At 36.4% G+C, this 4,962-nt stretch overlaps 1 protein-coding gene and 1 non-coding gene across 2 annotated transcripts; one reads left to right on the top strand and one right to left on the bottom strand.

The window, feature by feature from the left end:
* Nucleotides 1–906: 906 nt before the first annotated feature.
* On the bottom strand, nt 907–1,245 carry LOC145131058 (uncharacterized). Its single transcript, XM_079065798.1, has one exon. It carries the CDS (start codon nt 1,243–1,245, stop codon nt 907–909), a length of 339 nt encoding a protein of 112 aa, XP_078921924.1.
* Nucleotides 1,246–2,418: 1,173 nt separating this feature from the next.
* Nucleotides 2,419–2,525, top strand: LOC145151610 (small nucleolar RNA R71). Its single transcript, XR_013732175.1, has one exon. It is a non-coding gene; the product is annotated as a small nucleolar RNA R71 (small nucleolar RNA).
* Nucleotides 2,526–4,962: the final 2,437 nt, after the last annotated feature.

Below are 4,962 nucleotides of genomic sequence, written 5' to 3'. Positions count from 1 at the left end.
TCCAAAGTCACAGCGTAATGTTTGTAAAGAAAGTTTTTAAACGAAAGTGACTGAAACTCTACTTCAAGTACGTGACTTGCATGAATTCACGTCGTGTTCTTGGGCTTCACGTCGTGGGTTGTGTATGGGCTAAATTTATGGGTTGGTGCAATGTTGGGCTAAATTATTTAGTCCATATGTTGTCCATATAAATTAGCCTTTTCCCTTTAATTTATGAAAATCATTGTATTTATTTATTTATTTTTAAAATGTTGTTCATTAAAAAAAAAATTACGACAAGAACCCCACACTCGATTTTTACCTTTTTCTAAAAAAAATTTACGAGCTCGGGTTGCCTCCCGAGAAGCGCTTCTTTTTTATGGAATCATGAGCCGGACTCAGTGCCACCCTACGTTGTATAGGTTGAAATCGGGATCTTCACTTGCACCTTTTGTTCCCTCCATCTTTTCTTGTATGCTTGAAACCTTCTAAGATATACTTTCTTAGAATTCTTCTTTTTTTCACAGCAAGTTCAAGTTCCCCTCTTTCTTTTTGTACCTCCATAGCTTCAGAATCCACCTTGTCCGAACTTGGTTGTCTCAAGTCTTGTGTAACTTCTTCTTCTTCTTCATCACTTGACACCAAGCTTTCTTCACTTTCCTCACCAACTAGAGACTTTGAAGTTTTATAAGCAAAGACCTCAAAAACCATTGGAATTGATGCTGTAGGATTAGTACACTTGACTCGTCCTATTATTTGAATTTCCTCTTCCATTAATTTTTCCAACTCCTCAAGCTCGTTTTCTTCATACATGAAAAATACTTCATTTTGAGCACAATCTGTCTTTAATCCATCTTCCACCCCAAAAGTCATTTTGTCATCTCCCACTCGCAAAGTAAGCTAAGACTCACAAATATCAATCAAGGCTCATGCGGTACTGAGTAAAGGGTGTCCAAGGATAACTGGGACATCTTTATCCTCCTTCATATCTAACACTACAAAATCAATTGGAAAAATAAATTTTCCAATTTTTACCAAAATGTCCACAACTATGCCTCGAGGATGAGTCACTGAACGATTGGCCATATGAATCGTCATTCTAGTAGCCTTCAATTCTGGAAGGTTGAGCTTCTGATAAAATGAATAGGGCATCAAATTTATACTTACTCCAGAATCGGGTAAAGCATATATCTTCATGTTGTTTCCGAATTCACATGGAAGTGTAAGGCGTCCAGGATCTCCCATCTTCCTTGGTATCCCCTCCATTATAACCTTGGAACTTTGCTCACTAAGGACTACCTTGGAGGTCTTTTCTAGTTGTTGGCGAGTGTCAATTAAGTCTTGAAGAAATTTGGCATATTCGGGAACTTTTGCCAAGGATTCAATAAAAGGAGTATTAATCGGAGTACCCTTAACTTGCTTCATAAATTTTATATGTTCTTGCTCCTGTGGGTGAACTTTGGCTCGAGAAGGAACGATAGCGGAGGACGAAAAACTTGAGCACACGAATAATTTTTCTGTTCAGATTGAGACCACGTTGTGGAGATTTAATCCCCACATCGTGACGACAGTGTTTCAACCTCAATTTTTTCTTCAACCTTCATTCTCTTTGGCTGTGATTCGCACTGCTTTGTCTCTACTTATAAGGCTTCTAAAAACTCAGAAATGGTGTATTCTTCAATAATAATGGACATGACATGCGGTTGTGGTTTGTTATCGGGAATTGGTGGAGGTAACCGCTCGTTAGCCAATGCAGTTAATTGCCCGAGTTGAGCTTCAATATTTTTTATTGATGATTGATGATTTATAAGTAAAGCTTGTTGATCTCTTATTAGAGCTTGCTGATCTCTCATCACTGCATCGGTTTCATCATGCCTCTTTTCTGATGCGGCTGCAAAGCGGGTGAGCATTGTTTCAAAATCCGTTTTCTTTTCGGGCGTCGGTTCTTCTTTTTGATAAAACCCTCTTGCCTTTTGCTTGTACTTCTCTTATTTTTGCTTTTTTTACTCATCGTAAGGCAACCATTCCTTCTTCGGCTTCCTCCAATCTTCATCATAGCGGCCTCCACTTGAGTAGCAACCTTGAGCCTTCCAATTCCCGTTTTCATCCAAATGGAAATCTTTTGTTAAATGTAGACCATTGCAATTTTCACAACCCACACGTATCGCGTGAATGGATTGGTCCATCTTGGTCATTCTCCTATCCATGCTACTTAACATTTCCATTACCGCCACCATATCTGCCGAAACACCATTCCCGATCCCTTTTGCTCCGTCATTGCGAGAGTTGTGATATTCCCGTGAATGTTTCTAAAACTCTTCGATTAATTCTTTAATTTCAGAGGGATTCTTCTTCATTAAAGGTCCTTGAGAATCAAGGAGTTGCCTTGTCGTGACGTTCACTCCACCGTAGAAGATCGATACTTCTTGTTGCTCATTTAAATCATTTTGGAGACAATTTCTGATTAACCCTTTGTATCTCTCCCAAGCTTCATACAAGGACTCCCCCATTTGTTGCTCAAAGTTTGATATGGCCTTCTTGAGTCTAGAAACCTTAGATTGTGGGAAAAATTGTTGGAGGAATTCTTCATGCATATGTGCCTAATTAGTGATTGAACCTGGTGAAAGTGTTTTCAACTAATCTTTAGCCGCTCCTTTAAAAGTAACCAGAAGCATTCTTAGCAAGACAGTCTCTCGAGGAACATTAGGAATGTTCAAATAGTCGGCTATGTCATTGACTTCATCAAGGTTCTTGTATGCATCTTCATGGTCTTTTTCGAAAAATGGAATATCCTTTAGCGTGGTAAGGATATGTCCCTTAAGTTAGAAGGTAGCAGTAGCGGGAATTGCGGGTTGCACAAGTCCATTGTCATGTCAGCAATGTCCGCCATGATGCTTTTTGGCTCGCTTTCAGGGTCACTACTTTTGTCTGTTTCTATTTCGGGCTCGTAACCGGATTCCTTTTTGGTAGGAGCCTTCTCAAAAAATTTGATTTTGCTTTCTTCTTTCGGAATTTTGCTTGATCCTCCTACGTTCTTGTCCTTCTTTTTATGCAAAGCTGACTCAGAATCTTCAAGTGGTGGTGTCAAAGGTGTGTTGGATCCGCGGGTCATATACTACTATAACAAAAACAAAAATAAAAACGAACAAAAACTAATTAAAAATTTCTACTGAACGTTCACCACGACGTGGTAATGATACCACCTCGTGGGGAAGCAGATAAACTAAACAGTAAGCAAAAACAAAAAAAAACATAAAATAGTTGAGTTCACGTCGTGAGTTCAGTAATTCAGAAAAAAAATCCAATGCTAAAAATTAACTTTTTGCAGGTTTAATCACACAAAAAGGATCGATTAACCTAAAGCAATTAAATTAAGAACTAAAATAGTCGCCAAAAACTTCATGTGTACAAAAATATACCTATCAAGCATTAAATTTATATCATAACTACTTTTCTACTATTGCACCTATAGACAGTGTACCTAGTCGGATTATAGTATAGTAAAGTAAGTTGGGGTCGAACTCAGAGAACATATTTAATTAACTAAAATAATTACTATAAATTAACCAAAAACAAGCAAAAGTTAAAAAGGGGGTTTCTATCTGATTTTACAAGTTCAGACAAACTTAAACACTTCGCTAATGGTTTTAATCAATATTCTAAAAACACTTTCATTTAGTTCGAATCCACTTCTCCTCTATGGTTAGTCACTCATTATGGATTATTAAAGTTGGTTACCAATTATTATGTAATTACCAATTTAAATCCAAATTTACTAATATTTTCACCAATTCATGAACTACCTTGTATGGTCATACATAAGCAAAACACAGAATTAGTTATTAATTATAGATGGGCTATGTAAGATTTATCTAAACAAACACTGTTATGGTCATAATTTATGTTCTCTAGCACAACTAAATTTGTTTCTTTTATTACTTTTCTAAGATTTGGTCGATCCTAGCTCTAGTAATTTAATGGTCACTAAATCACTAGGTAATCAAGTTCATGTAATTTAATGGTTACTAAGCTGCACTTAACTTGAATTTAAGCAACAAAATCACAACTTTAACATGCTAGGTAATGATAATCAAACACATGCACACAACCAACTATTAAAATCCATAAATTAAATAACTAAACCATAGAGTTAAAGTATCATATAGCTAAACGAAAGCAACTAAATTCAGCTACTCATGGATGAAAACATAAAAACAATCTCAAAATAAAACGACATGATTAAAGTAAATCAAACCAATGTGATGATGTGTTCTTCAATCTCTTAATCTCTAAGCAAATCTCCTTCAAAAGGATGTTTTGTGCACTTTCTGGACTCTAAAATCGATATCTCAGAATACCTTTCCTCCAGAAAACTCTCCAAAAGCCTCCTCAAATCATAAGAGTGAAGGATAATTTATAGTTTTGGAAAATATGTGATTCACGACGTGAACAAGGGTTTCACGTCGTGACTTTGATACAAATCCTTATCGGGAAAGGTTTCTGACTTCCCGCGTACTTATCTTCTAGAATACACACTTCACGTCGTGAGGTTGATGGACATGTCGTGACTTGGGTTTTTAACTGGAATTTTCTTCTTTTAAGCTTCCATCCTCCAAAGTTCCAATTCTTGTCAATTTCGGTCATTTATCTTCAAGAGTGTTCCTTTTGACTGCAAAATACAATTTAGTCCAATAAGTATCATATATCTTTGCAAATAACCAAAATATTAAACAAAAGATACTAAGATATTGCCTAAAAATGTGTATAAATGCGGCAATATCAATGCCATTAGGGACTATTCTTGCAAACAAAACACAACTCAAGGCTTAAAAGCGAATACCTGAAAATTAGATGTTACAATGCGTTGTTAACCAAAACATTAATTAGGGACTATAAAGTGGAACAATGGTTCATCTCGAGTTTATGGTTGGTAATGGAGCGTCTGTGGTTAACCGACACATCTATGTGAGATCCTAAATGAGA

This window comes from Lactuca virosa, chromosome 1, assembly GCF_052849685.1.
Source record: "Lactuca virosa cultivar CGN04683 chromosome 1, Lactuca_virosa_CGN04683_v6, whole genome shotgun sequence".
In the NCBI taxonomy this organism is placed as follows: domain Eukaryota; kingdom Viridiplantae; phylum Streptophyta; class Magnoliopsida; order Asterales; family Asteraceae; genus Lactuca; species Lactuca virosa.
The sequence above is the reverse complement of the archived record's forward strand: the minus strand, read 5'-3'. Positions and strand labels throughout refer to the sequence as shown.

What these genes read in the sequence shown, in the direction of transcription:
- LOC145131058 (XM_079065798.1), bottom strand. Translation starts at nt 1,245, where the DNA reads ATGGAGGGGATACCAAGGAAGATGGGAGATCCTGGACGCCTTACACTT.